The sequence below is a fragment of the Rutilus rutilus genome (assembly GCF_951802725.1).
Source record: "Rutilus rutilus genome assembly, chromosome: 11".
Classification (NCBI taxonomy): domain Eukaryota; kingdom Metazoa; phylum Chordata; class Actinopteri; order Cypriniformes; family Leuciscidae; genus Rutilus; species Rutilus rutilus.
In genome coordinates this window covers 43,258,531-43,280,775 of record NC_140216.1, presented here as the reverse complement: position 1 = coordinate 43,280,775, position 22,245 = coordinate 43,258,531, and the positions used below count along the sequence as shown (strand labels likewise).

Below are 22,245 nucleotides of genomic sequence, written 5' to 3'. Positions count from 1 at the left end.
TGATCTGTGCTAAGCTATGCTAAAAGTGGTACCGTCAGACCCGGAGTTCGGCTGAATGGATTCTAAAACGGTAAAACTCAACTGTTTAACTCTGGGGGAGATGTAAAATGAGCTTATTTCCGAAAAAAGTGGAGTATCCCTTTAAGTAATGCATGGAATAATAGCCCTACGTTGTTTAAATTGTGCTTAAACGTGCATGCGTCCATTAAAGAGTGTATGTGATTGTGTGTACAAAGAGAATCGCAATGCTGACAAAACTTTTTTTAAATAAAAGTTGCAGCGTAACTTCTGGATTTTAAATAAAAATAGTAAGTGTTTGTGGTACAGCCGTGAATTAGTTATTCACTGCAAACGCATCATATGTGAAGCACTATAGCGCGTGCTGCTCCTGCACCGCACACACACTGCACACGGAGTATGTGTGAAACGGCCGTTAAATCCACCTACAGTTTTTAGAAACTTAGAGGTGTCACGCACATTATATCTCTTTATTTCGTACAACAGCAGCACTCATCTTGTTTGTTTATAGCGGATGCCGATGAAGACAGTCGTAAACCGGAAACTGATATGCCAACTTCTGACAATAGCGGAAGTTCGTCGCGACGCTTGTGCACGTAGCCTATACTTTACCACTCTGCACTATATGTTATTTGTTAGTATAAATACTGTGAGCGTGTGTTCATACAGAAAATTCCAAAAAGAAAAAGGGCACTTTAAACACCTGGACTGATGATGCACTTAATTAACTCGAAAAACAAGCCATTTTGGACACTTCATGCGCTAAACTGTCGTAGCGGAGGGGGCGGGGCTAACAGACTGAACAGATGTTAAATGACAAAATAATAACCTTATAAAATTCATACACTGCACGGTTACATTGAGATACACAGTTAAGCACATAGTGCACAGTACATAATTTGGGACACAATCCAGCCTCCACCAGTAGAAGGCGGGATGATGTTGAAATCGTCCAATCAGAGGCCGTCAGCTTCAAAACAATCTGTCAATCATCAGTGTGTGCGGGAACACGCCTGAGGACAGTTAAAACACACACCTGTCTCATCATTATTGCGTTACAAGATGGATGAACAGTTTTCCAAGAAAACCTCTGCATGTTGGAGCTCCTTCCTCTTTCCTGATGAGTTTTTCTGGGAATCTTCGGCATGTCAGAGCAGCTCTGTTTACCCGAAACACACTGATTAACCCGCCAATCGCTTAACTAAATATATAAAATAATTAAAATGTATAATAATATCAGTTCTCACACTTTAGATGACTTTTGGGTCGATAAAATAACTAATCTTATCTGGCGCTCCATTCTTCGTAACGCCTCAGAGATCGAGAGCTCCCGCGCATCCTCCGCGCATGCGCAGTGGACGCCTGCGGTCGCGCGCTGGGTCACGAGCACCAGAGACGCACGAGCGCGCGCAGCAGCAGCGGAGCTCTGAGATCATTCAGGAGGATTAACATTAAATCATGAGCGTGGGAAAACTGGTAAGATTGCGATGATAACACTTTCTCTCTGCGGTAATAATGCGCGCTGACTCGAGGCGAGCAATGGAAGAAGTGTCTCAGCTGTTAGTTGATGAGTTTTGTAATAAATTGGGTTTGTTCTGTGTGCGTCGCTTTGCAGGTCAGATTTCGCAAGCTGGTGTGTAAATACAAACTATTGAACTGTCCAGTGTGTTCACTTCTCCAGAACAACAATTCATACACAATACAAGTCATGCAAAAGCCTGTTTTAATATAAATGACTAAGCATGTCATTACAGAAATCACTGTCATTATTAATGCATCTTATTAATGTCTATTTATATTCTTCTGTAAGATCCGTATTCATTCCAGTTATATAAAAGTATATGAAATTCAGTCAGATTACATTAAACTTTGTATTATTATTGTCATTATTCAGAGGCAGTAAAACCGCATATAATATGTAAATATGTTTAAATGAGGTAGCCTACGCAGGATTTTTCAGAATGTTCAGAACGTCCATTTTTTATGTTTTCTCGTGCGAACGTTAAGAAAACATTACATTGTATCATTCGTCGGACATTATGGAACGTTACTTTTGAATGTTCCCTGAACGTTCTGAAACAAGTAACATTTAAAAAACGTCAGACGAACTAAACCGTTTCATGAACGATGTATAATGTTTTTGTGCTAATGCTTTGAGAACATCATTAAAGGTTAGATAATATTGAACGAACGTTCTGTTAGCGTTACTGTAAGGACGTTCTATGGGTCAGTAAGTGTTTGATGATGTCATTCTCACGGTCAGATGAAGAGTGTCAGTGATGATCAGATGAGGAAATGACACACACTTAACCCTGAACACACACTTAATCATGAACACACACTGTTAACCCTGTACACACACTTAACCCTGTACACACTCTTAACCCTGAACACATACTGTTAACCCTGAACACACACTTAACCCTGAACACACACCGTTAATCCTGTACACACGCTTAACCCTGTACACACACCGTTAAGCCTGAACACAAACTTAACCCTGTACACACACTTAATCCTGAACACACACTTAACCCTGAACACACACATAACCCTGAACACACACTTAACCCTGAACACACACCGTTAACCCCGTACACAAACTTAACCCTGTACACACACTTAACCCTGTACACACACTTAACCCTGAACACACACTTAACCTTGTACACACACATAACCCTGAACACACATTTAATCCTGAACACACACTTAACCCTGTACACACACTTAACCCTGAACACACACTTAATCCTGAACACACCCTTAACCCTGTACACACACTTAACCCTGTACACACACTTAACCCTGAACACACACTGTTAACCCTGAACACACACTTAACCCTGAACACACATTGTTAACCCCGTATACACACTTAACCCCGTACACACACTTAACCCTGAACACACACTTAACCCCGTACACACACCTAACCCTGAACACACACTTAACCCCATACACACACTTAACTCTGAACACACACTTAACCCCGTACACACACTGTTAACCCTGAACACACACTTAACCCCGTACACAAACTTAACCCTGTACACACACTTAACCCTGTACACACACTTAACCCTGAACACACACTTAACCTTGTACACACACATAACCCTGAACACACATTTAATCCTGAACACATACTTAACCCCGTACACACACTTAACCCTGAACACACACTTAATCCTGAACACACCCTTAACCCTGTACACACTGTACACACACTTAACCCTGAACACACACTGTTAACCCTGAACACACACTTAACCCTGAACACACATTGTTAACCCCGTACACACACTTAACCCCGTACACACACTTAACCCTGAACACACACTTAACCCCGTACACACACCTAACCCTGAACACACACTTAACCCCGTACACACACTTAACTCTGAACACACACTTAACCCCGTACACACACTGTTAACCCTGAACACACACTTAACCCTGAACACACACTTAACCCCGTACACACACCTAACCCTGAACACACACTTAACCCCGTACACACACCTAACCCTTAACACACACTTAACCCCCTACACACACCTAACCCCGAACACACACTTAACCCCGTACACACACCTAACCCTGAACACACACTTAACCCCCTACACACACCTAACCCCGAACACACACTTAACCCCGTACACACACTTAACCCTGAACACACACCGTTAACCCCATACACACACTTAACCCCATCACTGCCAGTAAACCTGCGGGCCTCATCTGGGGCCACTAGTTAACCTTTAAGACCTTAAGATGTTTTAAAATCATTTAAACAAAACAAGCTATAAAATCAGCTAAAACAACAAAAAATTCAACAGCTTACCTCTTTTATTTCACCCCTGAAACAAGTTTGTCTATGAAGAACCAGGATTCACACGGTCTTGGAAAACCTGGATGTTTACAGAATCCCCATTTTAAAATTAGATTTTTTAAAGATTTCTTTACCTGGAAAACTTATGGAAATTAATAAAATCTCTCATTTTTATAACAAATATAAATTTTCATTCTAGTTAGGCCAAGCTCCAAAACATTTTTAAAATTGTGGAACTTTTTTTAATGTGTGTGTGTGTGTGTCAGGTGGTGTGTGTGCTGGCGCTGGCTGTGTGTGAGGCTTACGTGTTCCAGGCCGGTCAGTCGTCAGGAGAAGTGGACGACGCTCCTCCACCAATCAGAGGTCAGACTGCCGTCACATGTCTGTGTGTTCATCATCACTCGTGTGTGTGTGTGGCACCAGCCTGACCAACCGCTGCGTGTGTGTGTGTCAGATTTCTCGGGGTCGTGTCAGGGTCGTTGTTTCGAGCTGAAGGAGGCGGAGCCGCCGAGCTGCAGGTGTGATAACCTGTGTAAGACGTACCTGAGCTGCTGTTCCGACTTCGACCAGCAGTGTCTGAAGACAGGTGAGAGGAACACACACACACAGACCTTTCTGACAGCACAACTATACGCTTCAGTTAAATAATTTAAAATGAAAACATATCAGAGAACCGTGAACATGTGAATGTCCTGTTAAATTAGCTTATTCCTTGAATCCTCTGGTTTCTTTTTTCTGTGCATGTGTGTGTGTGTCTGTGTGTGTGCCTGTGTGTGTGTATGTTCAGCGGGAGGGTTTGAGTGTTCGCAGCAGCGCTGTGGAGAGATCCGGAACAATGATTACGCCTGTCAGTGTTCAGACGACTGTCTACAGAGAGGAGACTGCTGTACCAACTACAGATCACTGTGCAGCGGTCAGACACACACACACACACACACACACACACACACACACACACACACACACACTCACTCACTCACTGCAGAGAGGAGACTGCTGTACCAACTACAGATCACTGTGCAGCGGTCAGACACACACACACACACACACACTCACTCACTCACTCACTGCAGAGAGGAGACTGCTGTACCAACTACAGATCACTGTGCAGCGGTCAGACACACACACACACACACTCACTCACACACACACACACACACACACACACACACACACACACACACACACACACAGGGCTGTAGCTAGAGGATTCGGGGCCCCCTGAAAAAATATTGATGTGTTCATGAGCTGGGATTGGATTTACAATTGTATTGGGTCCATCTGATGTATGTCATGATCTGACTAAATAATTAATACATACTTTAGATTGGACTAAACCATTTTTATGGAGGTAAGAGAAGCAGATATTTGGAAAAAATATTTAACCAAATTGCATGTTTTTTTCCTTACTTCCGGTGTCCACCACCGGGTCGGGGATTGACAGGCACCGGAGACCTTACGGCCACAGTTCCGAGCGGCCACGTCAACAATGGAGGTGGAGAACAAGGTCCACTCGGACTCAATATCTCCAGACTCCCTCGGGATCCGGTCGAAGCTCCGCCGGAGATGGGAGTTGAAGATCTCTCTGACAGGGACTCGGCCAAACATTCCCAACAGACCCTCACAGTACTCTCAACCTCACGCACAAGCTCAGGCTCCTTCCCCGCCAGAGAGGTGACGTTCCACGTCCCTAAAGCTAGTTTCCGAGTCCAGGGATCGGCCCCTTTCACCTTACGGCCCCTCCTGCAGGTGCTGAGCCCACGGGAGGGCGGCCCAACGTCGCTCCTTTGGGCTGAGCCCGGCCGGACCCCATGGGGGGAGGTCCGGCCACCATGCGCTCGCATGCGAGTCCCATCCCCGGGCCTGGCTCCAGGGTGGGGCCCCGGCTGTGCCATGCCGGGCGACGTCACGGTCCTTGTTTTAGCTCGTAACATAAAGGGTTTGTGAACCCCTCTTAGTCTGACCTGTCACAAAACTGCCGTCAAGCTGAAGAAGGAGTCCTATCGGGCCTGGCTGGCTTGTGGGACTCCTGAGGCAGCTGAGTGGTACCGGCAGGCCAAGCGGAGTGCAGCCCGGCTGGTTGTGGAGGCAAAAAATCCGGCCTGGGAGGAGTTCAGTAAGGCAATGGAAAAGTACTACTGGTTGGCCTCGAAGAGATTCTGGCAAACCGTCCGGCGCCTCAGGAGAGGGAAGCAGTGCCCTAACAATACCGTTTACAGCTCCTTGGTGGCAAGGCACTGGGGATGGATGAGATCCGCCCTGAGTCCCTCTAGTGCAGTGGTTCTCAATTCCAGTCCTCGTGACCCACTGCTCTGCACATTTTGTAGGTCTCTCTTATCTGACACACTCAGTTCAGTTCATGGAATCTCCCCTAATGAGCTGATGATCTGGTTCAGGTGTGTTAAATAAGGGAGACATACAAAATGTGCAGAGCAGTGGGTCACGAGGACTGGAATTGAGAACCACTGGTCTAGTGTCTGGATGTTTTGGGGCTGTCTTGGCTGACACACCTCTGCAACATCGTGTGGCTGTTGGGGACAGTACCTTTGGGCTGGCAGATCGGGGTGGTGGTCCCTCTTTTTAAGAAGGGGGACCGGAGGGTGTGTTCCAACTACAGGGGGATCACACTTCTCAGCCTCCTCGGGAAAGTCTATGCCAGGGTACTGGAGAGGAGAATATGGCCGATAGTAGAACCTCGGATTCAGGAGGAACAGTGCGGTTTTCGTCCCGGTCGTGGAACACTGGACCAGCTCTATACCCTCTCCAGGGTGCTGGAGGGTTCATGGGAGTTGTTCCCGGTGCATGATGGACTCCGGCAGGGCTGCCCTTTGTCGCCGGTTCTGTTCATCATTTTTATGGACATAATTTCTATGCGCAGCCAGGGGCCGGAGGGTGTCAGGTTTGAGGATCACACGATTTCGTCTCTGCTTTTTGCGGATGACGTTGTCGTGTTGGCCCCATCAGACCAGGACCTCCAGCATGCACTGGGATGGTTTGCAGCCGAGTGTGAAGCGGCTGGGATGAGAATCAGCGCCTCCAAATCCGAGGCCATGGTTCTCAGTCAGAAAAGGGTGGCTTGCCCACTTAAGGTTGGTGGAGAGTTCCTGCCTCAAGTGGAGGAGTTCAAGTATCCTGGGGTCTTGTTCACGAGTGAGGGAAAGGATGGAACGGCAGATTGACAGACGGATCGGTGCAGCTTCTGCAGTAATGCGGTCGATGTACCGGTCTGTCGTGGTGAAGAAGGAGCTGAGCTGCAAGGCGAAGCTCTCGATTTACCGGTCAATCTACGTTCCTACTCTCACCATGAGCTAGAGATAGGGTGAGGAGCTCGGTCACTCGGGAGGAGTTCAGAGAGAGCCGCTGCTCCTCCACATCGAGAGGAGCCAACTTCCCTGGAAGGTGTTCCGGGCGCATCCCACCGGGAGGAGACCCCGGGGAAGATCTAGGACACGCTGGAGGGATTATGTCTCCTGGCTGGCCTGGGAACGCCTCGTTGTCCCTCCAGAAGAGCTGGAGGAAGTATCTAGGGAGAGGGAAGTCTGGGTATGTCTGCTTAGACTGCTGCCCCCGCGACCTGGATAAGCGGAAGAAGATGATGATGATGATGATGATGATGCATGTTTTTGTGGTTTTCATTTAAATCTCAGGCATGCAACTAATGTAAAAAATTAGAATTGTTCATACAACAGGGGCCTATTTAGTATAAGTGCTGGATTTTGTGCTTATAACTATAATTGTCACTACCTTTCACCTCATTAGCGATGGCCCTGAACACACACACACACACACACACACACACACACACACACACACATATCACTGCATTTCACATCTGAAGTTTTCAAAAAAATGTGTGTGTGTGTGTGTAGCAGGCGAGAGCTCGTGGCTGGAGGGCGACTGTGAGGAGATTCAGAGCCCAGAATGCCCTGCAGGGTGAGTGACATCATCTGTGTGTGTGTGTGTGTGTGTGTGTGTGTGTTTGTAGTGAATAATCTGTGTGTCTCCTTCACTCTGAGAGCTTCTGGACCGACACACTGTTTCAATGCAGAATCAAGTCATCATGAATCTGAATCTGCTTCAACTGTGACTAACTGCACTGTATAAAAGCGTCTGCTGGATACATGTAAATAAGTGTGTTGTTGTTGAAGGTTCGTCCGTCCTCCTCTGATCATCATATCTCTCGACGGCTTCCGCTCGTCTTACATGAAGAAGGGAAAGAGTGTTTTACCCAACATCCACAAACTGAGTACAGGATCTTGTCTCTGCATCACACAGATACACGTTTTTTAAATGTTACTTGTTTCAGAACATTCAGAGAACATTCAACAAGTAATGTTTTCATAATGTTTGAAGAATGATAGAATGTAACGTTCCCTCATCGTTCACACATCTTCCGTAACTGAGTCTCTCGTTCGTCAGCTGCTTGTTAACAGTGTTTCATGTGTTTCTGTCGTAGCTTCGTGTGGAACTCACGCCCCTCGTATGAGACCCATGTACCCATCCAAAACCTTCCCGAACCTCTACACGCTGGCCACGGTACCGATACACACACACACACACACACACACTGCCGCTCATTTAATTTAAAGGGATAGTTCACCCAAAAATGAAAATTACCCCATGATTTACTCTCCCTCAAGTCATCCTAGGTGTATATGACATTCTTCTCTCAGACAAATACAATCGGAGTTATATAAAAAAATGTCCTGGCTCTTCCAAGCTTTATAATGGCAGTGAATGACTGTTTCTGTTTTGAAGTGCATAAAACTTCATCTATCCATGATAAAAGTGCATCTATCCATGATAAAAGTGCATCTATCCATCATAAAACTTCATCTATCCATCATAAAAGTGCATCTGTCCATCATAAAACTTCATCTATCCATCATAAAAGTGCATCTATCCATGCTAAAAGTGCATCTATCCATCATAAAACTTCATCTATCCATGATAAAAGTGCATCTGTCCATGATAAAACTTCATCTATCCATGATAAAAGTGCATCTATCTTCATAAAACTTCATCTATCCGTGATAAAAGTGAATCTATCCATGCTAAAAGTGCATCTATCATCATAAAACGTCATTTATCCATGATAAAAGTGCATCTATCCATGCTAAAAGTGCATCTATCCATCATAAAACTTCATCTATCCATGATAAAAGTGCATCTATCCATGATAAAAGTGCATCTGTCCATGATAAAAGTGCATCTATCCATCATAAAACTTCATCTATACATGATAAAAGTGCATCTATCCATCATAAAAGTGCATCTATCCATCATAAAACTTCATCTATCCATGATAAAAGTGCATCTATCCATCATAAAAGTGCATCTATCATCATAAAAGTGCTTCACAGGCTCCGGGGGGTTAATAAAGCAATGCATTTGTGTAAGAAAATATGTATATTTAAAACTTTATCAACTAAAATAACTAGCTTCCAGCGGACGGCCGTACACATCGGTTTATGGCGAAAGAGAAACACTTGACCCGATGCATGACGAACACGGAAGCGCAGAGGATAGAGCAAAACGAAACACCAGTCACGAATTAGAGTCTAAAAGGAGAATCTTTAAAGATTCAGAAAGAAGAGTGTCATATACACCTAGGGTGGCTTGAGGATGAGTAAATCATGGGCTAAGTTTCCTTTTTATGGTGAACTATCCCTTTAACCTTCCCTTCCCTCACACTGCCTGCAGAATAAGAGTGTGTTCCTGTGTGGCGTGATGAACACGTACCGGCAGCGGGAGAAGCAGGGCAATTAAGTGCAGGAGTTAGGATTTTATGTCACATGTTTTTTACTCGTGTTCTTCCTCAGGGTTTGTATCCTGAGTCTCATGGGATCGTGTGCAACTCCATGTATGATCCCGTGTTCAAAGCTCATTTCCGACTGAGAGGCCGGGAGAAGCTCAATCACCGCTGGTGGGGGGGGCAGCCCGTGAGTCATGACTCCGCCCACACACGGCTCTCAGCCAATCACAGCAGAGACAGCAGGATAGCTCACATCGGGATTATAATCTCATTTTAAGACTGAGTTTTACATATGAACACTAAATAAATTATCAAGCTCAATTTGGGTTTGCATGGAAAGCCTAGTTGCAAATTTTGAAGTGGATCCATGTTTAATATTTTAAACTGTTTTTGTCTGATTGTCTTCTCAGATTTGGATCACGGCAGAGAAACAGGGCGTGAAAGCAGGAACCTTCTTCTGGCCCTGGTGAGATCGCAGTATTCATTTAATCTGCTTCATATTATTGATTTCAGGTCTTAATGCTTATATTGTTCTACATTCTACTGATTAATCAGAACTATCAGCTGTTTCTTCTGCAGAGTTTCATTTCAAATGAGGTTTTCTTCTCAAATCAGCATTTTGTGTTTGGAGCAACGCTCAGAGTGTCACTGCAAGAGACTCATGACACAACCAACACATGATTCAAACAAAGACCTTTCACACACTCACACACACACACACACACACACAGACACTCACTCATACTCACACACACACATACACACACACAGGTCATTCAGAGTGGCTCAGTCTGTCCCAATCGTCATGTTCTTCTCTGAAGAGCTTCATTCGCTTGAGTTCTGAAGAAGTGAGCAGCCACTCGTGAACAAGATCTCTGACGTCTGTCTGTGTGTTCTTAGAACAGATGTTGTTTCTGAAGGCCTGAATAAATGCATGTCTGTCTGACTGTCTGTCTGTCTCTCTGTAGGGTGATTCCTTTGGAGAGAAGGATTCTCACTATTCTGCAGTGGCTGCACCTGCCTGATGACGAGAGGTGCGTCATTTCACCTCTTACTGGGAAAAAAACATTCTTATGATGGAATCTCACAAAATGATGTTTTATTAACAAAGATCGGGAGAAGCACGTTCAGATAATTAACCTAATTGTGATGAGAGGAGCTCATCCAGTCAACTCAATTAACATCAGGAGGTATATATACAGCAGTTTTTACCACTGTTCTATGACAGTTCTCTAGCATCCCTCCTCCACCCCATCTCCTCACTTACTAGTCCTATCCCAAACCCGGGATGAGGGGGGAGTACTCTGGGTTCGGGCCAAATTCCGAGCTCGGAGCCCTCCCCTCGGACAGCACGCCAAATACGCTTATCTTTTACACTATCTAATTATATGTAAGTGTGAACTCGTGAATTTATGTTCTTCATAAGGAAGATTAAGCCTAAGATTAATGCTATTATACTAGTATACTACTACAGTTTTGTTTTTAATGACATTTAAGCCTCCCAGTCCTCATTACTGTAATTGTAATAACAATATATACTATAACAGCTTGTTCACTTCAAGAACGATAACTATATTTATAAATATAACACTAACTACGATAACAGTAATGATAACTAAAGTGATCATTTTAATGATAACTGTAGTGATAATTTTAACGATAACTAGCAATAACTATAGTGATTACTATAAGGTAACTATAGTAAACACTTTAATGATAACTATACTGAAAACTAAAATGATAGGGATTACTGTAACAAAAATACTAAAGCCTGATTGGTTCACATCTGAACAAAACGGACATGGCCGACTGCCTATTTATGTCGCGCTGAAGTTTGTCAGACTTTTTCGACTGATGGAGCGCTGATCCCCATTATCTCAGGGAACCGAGGTTTTGTTAGTAACCAGAGTGTTTTCGCTATAGTAAAGGGATGTCTATGTTGTAGAACCTGGTAAAGGTGGATGCCAAGAACCAGCCGGACACTCCGCTAGTCCAAGCCTACGAAGAGGCCATTCCCCTGGTAGAGTGTTCTCTTCACTCCAATAGGGCACTGCAAGTCCTTGGATTTATAAGCTATCTCTTATGCGTGCACTATCCAATGAGACAGTTTCTGCTTCGTAACTGGCGGCCCCTCCGAAGCAGACAATATCTGTTCTGACTGCCTGAACTGGCTAGGGCGCTCAATGTAGAACCTAAGAGCCTGGACCCTGACCCTGACCCAAAGTGAGTGTGGCGTCTGCTCACCTTCAGAGGAGTGGAGAGCATAAAGTGTTTTGAGCTCTAAATGGTGTAGAAAGCACTTTGGGCACATTGCCTCTTCTTGGCTTAAGGCCTAAGAGCGGTCTTCAACGAGAGAGGCAGATAGGGGTCTACACCACGGGTCACCAAACTCTGTCCTGGAGGGTCGTGGAGACCAGGGGTGGAGACTCAAACTCCCCAAACCCAAACCCCAAACTGTCCTGAAGAGAAACACACCTAAACCAGCTAATTAAGGTCTCATTAGGCATACTAAAAACTTTCAAGAAGGTGTGTTGGAGCTGGTTGGAGCTAAACTCTGCAGGACAGTGGCCCTCCAGGACCTAGTTTGGTGACCCCTGGTCTACACCCTTAGCTGAACACCAGCTGGATAAGATAGACAATTTTTTGGCCATAAAGACACCTGGAGGAGGTGCCCTAACCTCAGAGATCGTGTTCATGACCTCTCGGGAAAGACGTTAAGGCTCCCGTCGTGAGACCACAGATGTAGGTTCCACCACTCGGGTTAGGGATGCCAAATTGCCCCTCCCGCCTGGAAATGGTGGTCCCCCCTCAGCGGGATTGGCTATGGAGCTGCCGACAGCAGCCAAATTATTCCTGGGAACCACGGCTGGTTCTACCACAGTGGTGCCACCAGCAAAATGAAGAATCTGTCCTCCCTGAATCAGTTGATGGCCTGAGGGAGCAGAGCCACCTGTGGGCTAACGCCAGCCTGTTCAGCGGGTGGGACCTAAGACCCCCTGGGTGATTTATGATTTACCACTCTATTGTCCAACCGGACCAGAACATGGTGCCCAACTGATACAGATTGGGTGATTTCAAGGGGACCAAGGTCTTGGTGCAACTGTGGTTCTCCCTGAGGATGAGGCGGCCTTCGTGGGACTTCGTGGGACAGCCAATGCTGTAGTGGCCGCATATGTAGCAGGCCCAAGGGAACTACTGAGGAGGCTTCTGCCATAAGGCCCAGTAGCTTCTGAAATGTTTTCAATGGGAAGTAGTCACTTCTAAATGATGCCGCCGGCCTCTGAATTTTCGGGGAGCTCCGGCGAAATCCCGGCCCACATCTGGGTCAAATTGAAGATTGCCCCATGGAAACGTGATGCGTTGGGTAGGGGATAGCGAGATTTTGCTTAAATTGATCCTGAACCCCAGACTTTCTAAATGGCTGAGGAGCAGGGATCTTTGCATAGATCAAGTGTGCGACTGAGCTAAGAGCAGCCAATCTTCGAGGTAATTCAGCAATCCTTGAATTTCGTAAAAATATGTGGAGCCAGGGACAGTCCGAATGGCAGGACTGCATATTGGCAAGCCACCCCTACGAACGCAAATCTCAAGAATGGCCTGTGATGAGGGTCTATCTGGATATGAATGTATGCGTCCTTCAGATCCAGTGATTAAAAAATAATCCCTTGGGTAAATCTTGACTTAAAGTTTACATTCTGAATAGTGATCGACCGATATATCGGGCCGATATTTGCGGGTTTTACGTGTATCGGCATCGGCCAATACGCGGCTGCTGCGTTCGCCGATAGTTTTTTCCCGGCATTATTTACAGACAGGAGTCCGCAGGCAGCTCTGTGTTGCTGGAGACGCTGCAGTTCACGTCATATGTAGTCGTAAAAGGGCTAGAAATAAATGAATCCTTACTTCCTCGTCATCATGGAGAGCGCAGATCATGGTTGCATAGCAACGACAGACACCACGGGAGCGCAAGCGCTTCTAGAAAGGAGAAAGCGGCGCGGCCGTGCTTTCCACACGTTTTTAGACGCGATATGTGAACAGTCCCTAATTCATAATAAACTGAGAATCTATTTGGTTTAAAATCGTTTTGGTTTTGTTTAAAATGGAGGAAAAGCCATTTTCTTAGGAAAGCCATTTGCTCTACAAGAGATATAAGCCCCTTTCACACAGAGATTCCGGAAAATACACGGATAAAGTGACCCGGGATTTGACCCGGGTTCGTTCGATTTTGGTTCATTCACACTGCCAGTGATTTTCCGCAATCAGAGAGTGCGTTCACACACAACCCGTAAAAATCCCATAAAGACACGTGACATTGATGTGACTTGTAATGTCTCAGCAGCGTCTTAAGTTTGCTGATGAGCTGCGATTTCTCTCTCGAGAAACCACGCTTGTGCATTTTTTACTCTGATTCGATCATAAACTTGCGCATTACGTACCGTTTCACAGCTGGCGAACGATCCCGGCTTCAGCGTCATCACTACGACACGGCATTATTACGGCTTTTGTTCACACAGCGCGCGTTCCGGGACTGAACACGGTAATGTTACTAGGTCCCCAACCCGGCATCGATCCCGGCATTAAACCCGGGTCGTGTTTGCGTTCACACAGAAGGCACTCTGGCAATTTGCCGGCAATTTCCAGGGTTCAAAGCGCTGTGTGAAAGGGGCTTAAGTTAAGTGCACAAAAATTTAGGCCTAAGCATTAAATTACTAGGTTGTAAATAGTTGGTTACTTTTAAAATAAGTAAAGTATAGTACAGTTTGCACTTTATTATGCTGCTTGCTTGTTGCTACTGTGTGCTATAGTGTAATTATTTTATTTATGCTTAAATATTTATTTTCAGAATTTATTTTCAGAATTTGAATTATGCTTAAATATTTATTTTCAGTATTTTCCGCTCTGAACTTTTTTTTTTGTCACATGTTTTTAATATTTGTCAAATATAGTTTTTTTTTAAGTTCAATAAATGTTCCTTTTTTAAATTGAGACTTGTAACATTTGTTATCATCATTGTGTCATTTTTATGATGTAAATTGAGTGAACAAAAGCAGTATCGGCTCCAAATATCGGCCCAAGAAAATCGGCAGCCCGTATCGGTCATCGGCTAAGGCTGATGAAAAAAAATCGGTATCGGCATCGGCACTAAAAAATCCATATCGGTCGATCCCTAATTCTGAACAACGGTCTCATCAGAGTTTGGTTCAGACATCTCAATTCAAGGTTGGGCCTGAGGCCATCCTTTGGAACGAGCAAATAACGGTTGAAGAAACCGGACTCGCTGTGAGCCATGGGAAATTTCTCCACAACGTGCGCCGCTAACAGAGCTTGGACTTCGATTCGGAGGTATTGAGCGTTGTCATCCGAGACTGAAGTGTTAGTCACACCCCTGGAGCAAGGAGCCCCGTTGGACTATTTCCCAAACCTCAAATCTGAGTGGGTTGGCCTCCCAAGCCTGGCTCCTGATGGGAGGAGGGATTACGCAATAACAGCGTAAGGAGGTCTTGGCACGCATATCACTGGTGGGACGACCCCATTGCCGATAACAAACATAGCACCTCCAACGCCCCAAACTGAACAGGGGGTCTGGAGGTGAACACATCGCTTTGGGGGTGGTCCAACCTTGGTGAGACAAAGCCTCTTCCTCTTTGTGCCTGAGACATCAGGGCTGCTTGGGCTGCTCAGTATCCAGGGCTAACTTAGGCTGGGGGCTCTGGCAGCTAGGAAATGGATAGTGCTTTACCTTCTTCACTTTCTTCACCTCTTAAAAGAGTTCAGCCTTTCGTTGGGGCTGAACGCGGTGCGGGAGCTGGCTTGGTGTGTTTCTGAGTCGATGATGACTTAGGGTGACTAGAAGCAACAGATGTAATGGCCCTCTTCTGCAGAAAGTGGCGCATGGATTGTGACGACTTCTGGGATGCTGTGAAAGGCTCAGCGAAGCTATCCACTGCAGAACCAAATAAGCCAGAGGGAGAGATAGGGGAGTCCAGCTGGGATGTCTGGTCAGCATCCTTGATCTCTGTAAGATTTAACCAAAGCTGGCACTCTCGGACCAGCAAATAGGCTATGGCACGCCCAATTTCTTGTAGTGATGTCAGGTTTGTGAATGAATCATTCTTTCGAACCAGTTCACCAAACTGGACTGAATCGTTAAAAAAAAGGGGGAGCCACCATAATTTGTATCATTAATAGGCTTTATATTTAAGTTAACTTGAAACAATCTTCAAATAAACCCATTATAATAAGTGTCACATTTATCTGTGTCTTTAATAAAGTGTGTTGTATATAGTAGTATAGTGTCTCTGTAGTCTCTGCCAGTATCAGCTCTCTCTCTGCTATCAGTTAATTTTTCCCCATTAAGTTTATTTTGCACATTAAGTTGTGTGTGGTGTGTTTTTCCAGGCCGTATGTCTACGCTGTCCACTCGGAACAGCCGGATACGTACGGACACATCCTGGGCCCGCTGAGCAACGAGGTGAAACACACACACACACACTTTGATTAGTATCTGACATTTAGACGAGGGTAAATATGACATTGGTTTTAACTCTGAGAATAGAGGAGTTTGAAGATGACTAGTGTACTTGCTACCAAGTGTATCAGTCAAGATCAAGTCTACAGCCCTGTTTACAATACTACTGAATGAACAAACGTGTGTGAAATGAAATTCAAGTTTCAAAAGAAGACTTACTGTGCGTGAATTTGGTTGTCAGTTTCAATAGTATTCTAGTGAAGTCTAAATTCTTCAGATCAGTAGTAATGACGTACTTTACACTCCTACTCATGGCCAAACACCCGTTTGAGAGTGTTTTGACTGCGTGTGTGTGTGTTGGGACAGCTGGATAACACTCTCAGGAAGATCGATAACATCATCGGTCAGTTGATGAACGGGCTGAAACAGATGAACCTCCATCGCTGTGTGAACGTGATGCTGGTGGGCGATCACGGTACGTATGTTATAATCTACAGTGAGAAATAAATAGTTCAGATTCTGCCCTAAACCTCAACCCCAATCTAATGTATGATGGCCTGGTAAAACTCAGATCTCACTGCTCGTTTAACGGCAGATTCTCCATGTCTTTGTGTTCAGGGATGGAGGAATCTCACTGTGAACGAACAGAGTATTTGGGCTCTTACGGACTCGATGTTGATGCCATCACATTAACACCAGGATCCTCCGGTAGAATCGGCCCCAAAACTGCCAACACACCATGTGAGTTCATGCATTTATCTAAGTTAAAATAATTAGAAAAGCTACAGACTAATACAGTTTTTTAAAACTATTTAACCTTTTGAGAACGTTTCTCTGAATTTGTAGAGACATTCTTCTAACAAAGTATGGAAACTGTCAGAATTTTTCTCCATATGACCAAATTATTGAGCCAAAACCCATATAAATGATGGTAGATTGTTTCTACAAGTAAAACAAACTGAAGTATTAAATATTAAACCATTTTTTCTCCACTTAAAAACTTGCATTAAAGTCACAATTTCCACAATGTATACAGCAGTTACACACGGTACAGCAGGATGTACAGATGTTCAGTTTCAGTAGTATTCTAGGAAAGTGTTAATTCTTCAAAACAGTGTCAATTAAGTACTTTACTTCAGTTTCAGAGGAAGTCGATACTTCTAAAACCTTTACATGGCTGATTTTATTGACGTATCTCTTCATGTTTCAGACAATCCGAAGGAGATTGTAGCTAATTTAACAGTAAGTATATAAATCACACAAAACCACTGTTGTGTTTGTGCATAGTGCATCATGTGACCTTTGACCCTTCCTGTTTCAGTGTAAGATGCCCAATCAGCACTTCAAGCCGTACCTGAAGCAGCACCTGCCCAAACGCCTGCACTACGCCAACAACAGACGCATCGAGGACGTGCACCTGCTCATGGACCGGAAGTGGCACGTGGCCATGTGAGTACCAGTGTGTGTGTGTGTGTGTGTGTGTGTGTGTGTTTGAGACCAGTTAGCTTTATATGAAAACAACACAAGTATATTATAGTCGACTGAGTATGTGTGCATGGCATCTTTAAACAAGTAAACAAGAGTTACTAGGAATGCTTTAGGTACGGACAACGATATGCTTAAAATGGAGACGTTTCAAAATGGAGAGTTTTCCGCGTACAGACGACACCATTGTCAAAATGATCCTTATTCACACGGATCCGACTAAAACCCCCTGTATTATGCTGCCAGGCCAGTAGATGGCGATGAAACACTATAGACTGAACACGTAATACGCATGTGCATGATGTCAACGTCTTCAGAGATTTACGTTTTTGTTGTTTACACAGAGACTTGCACTTTTTCAAAACTTTGCGTTTTCAGGCACCCAAAACTCTGCTGTCGTGTAAACGAATGGCCAAAACACATAAAAAGTTTTTCGTTTTTAGTTGAAAACGGTGTGGTGTAAACAGTCCTTAGTCAGTACTCTGGTCGTCATTTAAAGGGATAGTTCACCCAAAAATGAAAATTCTATCATTGTTTACTCACCCTCAAGTTGTTCCAAACCTGTATGAGTTTCTTTGTTCTGCTGAACACAAAGGAAGATATTTGGAAGAATGTTTGTAACCAAACAGATCTCGGTCCCCATTGACTACCATAGTATATTTTTTTCCTACTATGGAAGTCAATGGGGACCGAGATCTGTTGATTACAAACATTCTTCCAAATATCTTCCTTTGTGTTCAGCAGAACAAAGAAACTCATACAGGTTTGGAACAACTTGAGGGCGAGTAAATGATGACAGAATTTTCATTTTTGGGTGAACTATTCCTTTAACAACAAATACAATTTCTTCACAAAAAGCCATTTTAGCAGACAAGACGTGTGAAGTTGAACTCAAGTGATGTTTTAATATGTTTGTGTTTGAGAGCAGAACACCTGCTACCTGCGGCTACTTTGGAGATCATGGGTTTGACAACAAGATCAGCAGCATGCAGGTCAGTCAGTCAATCAATCAATCAGTCCATCAATCAATCAATCAATCAGTCTATCAGTCAATCAAACAATACATTCAATGTTATTCAAATCAATTCTATCCATCGTTCGTTCATTATATCTATCATTCTATATACCTATCTTTGGATCTGTCTCTCCATCCATGAATGTTTCCGTTGTGTTTTTCTCGTAGACTATCTTTATGGGATTTGGACCAAGCTTCAATTTCAAGACACAAGTGCCTGTTTTTGAGAACATTGAACTGTATAACGTCATGTGTGGTGAGTCAATCCTGATGTGTTTCTTAAGAGTATTAGATCATGAGAACCATGACAGATTCATGCAGCATCTGTGTGTGTGTGTGTGTGTGTGTGTGTGTGTGTAGATCTTCTGGGTTTAACTCCAGCCCCTAATAACGGGACACACGGCAGTCTGAATGACATGTTGAGAAACCCTACATATACTCCTACTCAGCCAGAGGAAGTGACATCACCAACGCCTTTAGCCCCGCCCTCTGAAGTGACCCATGACCTGAGCTGTAACTGTGATGATGAGGTCAGTGTGACACACACACACACACACACACACACACACACACACACACACACACACACACACACGTGTTCTCTACAGGTCAGTGGGTTGAGTCTCTTCTCGTTCACAGAACAACATTGAAGAAAGTTCCCAGACGTTTCCTCCTGCGGCCGATGGACCGTCGAACAGTTAAGATCTGTTTCAGTTTCACACGTTCTCATCCGTAATAACAGGTCATGTGATGATGGGATGCAGGGACAGGAATAATTCAATTAAATAATATCATTTGCTTTGTTTATGTAATATGATGTATTTGTATTATATGTGTAATAATGTATTATCACTAGTATTCTTTGCATTTGCTTTGAATTTTGTCACTATATATATATATATATATATATAGCTAGAGAAGAGGAGACCTCTTCCTTTAACTAAAAAACCTTGAAAAAATACACCTTTAACCTTTTTTTATTGCCTTTTTTCCCACATATTTTAGCAATCATCATAAAAACCCTTTTTTGAATTTGGACATAGCATTACCACGGAAACAATAGTTTAAACCTTTTGGCGGCTCAATTTTTGTGATATCAACTGCAAATTTGGCAAAAACACTGCAAAAACACAACTTGGTTAGGCATACAGCTTTGATTTTCTAGCTATTTTAGTCAAAATTATTTAGTAAAATACCAATTTTGTATCAAATATATATATTTTTTTGTTCAGTACATTTGCTTTAAAGTAAAATTAAACTTCTGTTACTTTTTTTTTACACTTTCATTTTTTTAAGTTCTTTCACTTTAAAAAAAGAAGCATTCATGAATCTCTTGATTGTGTGTGTGTCTGTGTGTGTGTGTGTGTGTGTGTGTGTGTGTGTGTGTGTGTGTGTGTGTGTGTGTGTGTGCAGACGTCACGCACCTGCCGTTCGGTCGTCCAGCTGTTCTCTTCCAGACGTCGTACACACTGCTGTGTCAGTCCGATTATTGCAGCGGCTTCAGTCACGCCATCAACATGCCGTTGTGGAGCGAGTTCACGCTGACAGCACAGGTGCACAACCCACTGCGTTTACACACACACACACATGTTCCTCTGAGCTTCTTCAGTGTTTCAGTCTGTCTGTGTGTGTGTGTGTGTGCAGGTGGAGATGGCGGCAGTGTCGTCCAGCGAGTGTGTGAGAGCGGATCCTCGTCTCGATCTCACACACACATGCAACACGTACAGTCAGGAGTCCGGCGTCACACACGCGTTCCTCTACCCGCCAGGTCAGTCACACACATTTCTCTTGTTCTTAGCGGTTATTTTATGACACTGAATGTAAAAGAGAAGCCCAATGATGTCTGATTTAAGGCTAAACACCACAGATGAACAGGGTAGAACTCTTAACTAATTGGTATCACCATAATGTCCCCAGTTTATTAATTGTTTATAATTACTTATAAGTTTTACTTAATAATTAAATACTTCACTACTTATAAATTATTTATTAAGTACATTACAAAAGTTGTTTTGTATTACAAGTTTTCTAACATTTTAAATGTTTAAATATGCAAAAGGCATTTTTTTTACTAAATATGCACTAATTTGCATAAACTTCCAGAACATTAATATGAACATTGGAGGAAGCCAGTTTCAAATTTCTTGTTTGATTTTGTTGACTTATTAGAGTTAAATGTTTTTACTGAGGGGATTTTGGATTTGTCTCTTTATCACTCCTTAAATCACGAAATACTGTCAACAGACAGAAAAAATACATTTTCACCATGTTTTAGGAGTAAAATTTTAAAAATATAATCAGGCGAATGATATATGAAAAATCCCCTCAGTAAAAACCTTCAGAATATAGAAAGGAAAAAAACTGTAAGTATTGGTGGATATAAGTGATGCTGAAGTGGAGGAAGAACTCGATTTGTGAAAACCACCTTTAAAGATATATATTGTAATTGAAATCTACAGGTGCACATAATGTATAATACAAAGACTTAATGTGTATTTTATTTTTTCTCTCAACTTGTCTGAAAGCCACAACAATGGTTTAGCCTTACATGAGGAATGTCCGAGTTCCAGGTAAAGCTGACACACGTGTTTCATGCGTGCTGAAGGACTGATGTTGGTTTCTGTGCAGATTTCTCTGTTACGGCTGAATCCAGATATGAAGCTTCACTCATCACCAACACAGTTCCCATGTATCCTGCCTTCAAGAGTGAGTCTGATGCTGCTAAATAGTCTCAAAATTCATTTGCAAAATATGATTCACAAGTGCATGAGCTGATTCACATTGGCAGAAAAACATTGAGAGAGGCGTTTGAAAGAGCGGCTGAGTTGAAAACTCACATCTGATTGGCTAAAAACAACGTCAGTTTAAGAAGAAACACCTGGAGGAAAGTCTGAAAGCAGGCACAGATCCAGAGCAATCCATACACACACACACACACACACACACACAACGATGATCAATTCATACACATAAAATAATTCAGAAATGTGCGAACGTACTGGTGCATTTATGAACTGTTTGTATTTGTGATTAACTGTTCTGCATGATTAATCGTGATCATGATTTCTGCTTGAATGAAAATGAAAAATCAAAGTATAAAACCAACATAAATTATAGTAGCATTTATTATAAACAATATTTATTATAAACATCAAGCCTAAACAAAATTATTGACAGCGAAAGTCATCACTCGGCACGAGTACAAATGTGTGCATGTTTTGTATGTTGACTTTAATTGCAGTATATAAGTTGCTTTGGAATACAAGTCAAAGCATGTTTCAGATTATAAAAAAAAGAAAGAACATGCATTTGTGAATCACATTTTGTAACAAAATGAATTTAGACTATTTTGGCTTCATACGCTGCTGCAGTTCACGCAGAAAAACTTCACTATGAGATTGATCAAATGCCACATATTATAATAAACGTGTTAAGAAATTAGACTTAACTCTCTCTCTGTGTGTGTGTGTGTGTGTGTGTGTGTGTGTGTGTGTAGAGGTGTGGCGTCACCTGCAGAGAGTCGTGCTTAGGCGATACAGTCAGGAGAATAATGGTGTGAATGTGATCATGGGACCCATATTTGATCACGACCACGACGGACTGAGAGACACGGAGGAGACGATTAAAGAGTGAGAATCACACACACACACACACACACACACTCACAC

The 22,245-nt window shown here is 43.3% G+C and overlaps 1 protein-coding gene across 2 annotated transcripts in view; it reads left to right on the top strand.

Annotated features, from left to right (window-relative positions):
* Positions 1-1,389: 1,389 nt before the first annotated feature.
* enpp2l (ectonucleotide pyrophosphatase/phosphodiesterase 2-like) overlaps positions 1,390-22,245 on the top strand; it is a 25,863-nt gene continuing 5,007 nt past the window's right edge. The window contains exons 1-23 of one of the 2 annotated variants that reach the window (XM_084424633.1): positions 1,390-1,494; positions 4,120-4,216; positions 4,308-4,439; positions 4,641-4,766; positions 7,726-7,786; positions 8,002-8,099; positions 8,310-8,389; positions 9,676-9,795; positions 10,019-10,074; positions 10,577-10,642; positions 16,008-16,080; positions 16,444-16,552; positions 16,696-16,818; positions 17,288-17,319; positions 17,399-17,526; positions 18,491-18,554; positions 18,746-18,833; positions 18,938-19,107; positions 19,217-19,274; positions 19,991-20,130; positions 20,222-20,345; positions 21,206-21,283; positions 22,074-22,206. In XM_084424633.1, coding sequence (XP_084280759.1) covers positions 1,477-1,494; positions 4,120-4,216; positions 4,308-4,439; positions 4,641-4,766; positions 7,726-7,786; positions 8,002-8,099; positions 8,310-8,389; positions 9,676-9,795; positions 10,019-10,074; positions 10,577-10,642; positions 16,008-16,080; positions 16,444-16,552; positions 16,696-16,818; positions 17,288-17,319; positions 17,399-17,526; positions 18,491-18,554; positions 18,746-18,833; positions 18,938-19,107; positions 19,217-19,274; positions 19,991-20,130; positions 20,222-20,345; positions 21,206-21,283; positions 22,074-22,206 — 2,174 coding nt within the window. In that variant the 5' untranslated portion in view covers positions 1,390-1,476. Of the gene's footprint in view, positions 1,495-4,119; positions 4,217-4,307; positions 4,440-4,640; positions 4,767-7,722; positions 7,787-8,001; positions 8,100-8,309; positions 8,390-9,675; positions 9,796-10,018; positions 10,075-10,576; positions 10,643-16,007; positions 16,081-16,443; positions 16,553-16,695; positions 16,819-17,287; positions 17,320-17,398; positions 17,527-18,490; positions 18,555-18,745; positions 18,834-18,937; positions 19,108-19,216; positions 19,275-19,990; positions 20,131-20,221; positions 20,346-21,205; positions 21,284-22,073; positions 22,207-22,245 lie in introns of both variants that reach the window. The other variant, XM_084424632.1, reaches the window with a different exon arrangement.